We start from the raw sequence: 1167 nt of genomic DNA, 5'->3' as shown, positions 1-1167 counted from the left end.
GCTACTGCCGCCTCCTCAATCTGGGCCGCATACATGCGCCCGATCAGGGCCTATCGTGACCCCTCCGTCTGTCTCTGGACAGGTGGCCTCCCGGTCTGAAAGTAAGCAGAAGGCGTCCCCTGGCTGGAACCCGGTAAAGTTGGTGCTGATACTGAACCCCTCGGACAGTCTGGCTGGAAGTGACCCTCCTAGCCACACGAGTAGCACCTGCCCTGTCTCTGTGAGCACTGCCGTGGGTAATGACGACCACCGCAGATCACGCAGCTCCGAGTCTGGCGACGCTCGGATCCTCTATGTCGTGCGGATGAGCCACGTCCTCGCGACTGGCTCCGGTTCCTAAAATGTCTCGGCGGCCTCCCAGAGTGCGTTTGACTCGCACCCTCAGCCGCGGGCCTCTTGCTTTTTCCTTTGCCCGAGCCTTCTCGACGCCCCTGCAAGTCTATCGCGCGGCTTTCCACGATGAGCGCGCGGTCCACCACATCTTGGTAAGTCTGAAGGTTGGAGGGTTGCATCAACTGAAAGATCGACGGCCGAAGTCCTCGCTCGAAGATGCGGGCCTTATCCTCGTCGTCCCGCACAACAAAGGGCGCATAGTGTAGAAGCTGAGTGAACTCCCTCTCGTACTCGGCCACGGTCCGATCCCCCTGGTGCATCTCGCGCAGATCCTGTTCCATTTTCCTCTTCACGCGCACGAGGAAGTAATGCTCTAACAAGAGCTCCTTAAATCTCTTCCAAGAAATCGTCGCTACGTCGGTGTTGGGATTATCCTGGATACCCACCCACCAACTATAGACCTCGCCGTCCAAATGGTGAGTGGCGAGCCAAACTCTATCTCTCTCCTCCACGAAGGTGTCGCGGAATAACTTCTCCATATGCATCAACCACTTCTCGACAATCCAGTGGTCGGCTTCCTCTCCATCAAAGATCCTGGGATCGCACCTCCTGAACTCGTCGAGGCGATCCATGAGCCGCTGCCGCTCCGCTTTTTCAACCATCAAGGGAAAAGTCGCCGCTGCCATAGGTACCTGAGCTGGTGGGGCTACCAATACCTCCTCCCGAAGGGCTACCGTAAGCGTCGCCTGCGAAGTGTCGAGTATAGGGGACGACCCCCTGGGCGCAACTGCCTCCACTGGCACGGGTAGTACCGAGACCTGAGCCTCCCCGGTA

The 1167-nt window shown here is 58.5% G+C and overlaps 1 protein-coding gene across 1 annotated transcript; it reads right to left on the bottom strand.

Annotated features, from left to right (window-relative positions):
- Positions 1-412: 412 nt before the first annotated feature.
- LOC109705042 lies at positions 413-872 on the bottom strand (the record flags this gene model as incomplete). Its single annotated transcript, XM_020225802.1, is given in 1 exon segment — positions 413-872. A coding segment is annotated over 1 exon segment (460 nt), but the record flags the coding sequence as incomplete, so codon positions are not given.
- Positions 873-1167: the final 295 nt, after the last annotated feature.

Source organism: Ananas comosus, unplaced genomic scaffold (assembly GCF_001540865.1).
Source record: "Ananas comosus cultivar F153 unplaced genomic scaffold, ASM154086v1, whole genome shotgun sequence".
NCBI lineage: Eukaryota > Viridiplantae > Streptophyta > Magnoliopsida > Poales > Bromeliaceae > Ananas > Ananas comosus.
The sequence above is the reverse complement of the archived record's forward strand: the minus strand, read 5'-3'. Positions and strand labels throughout refer to the sequence as shown.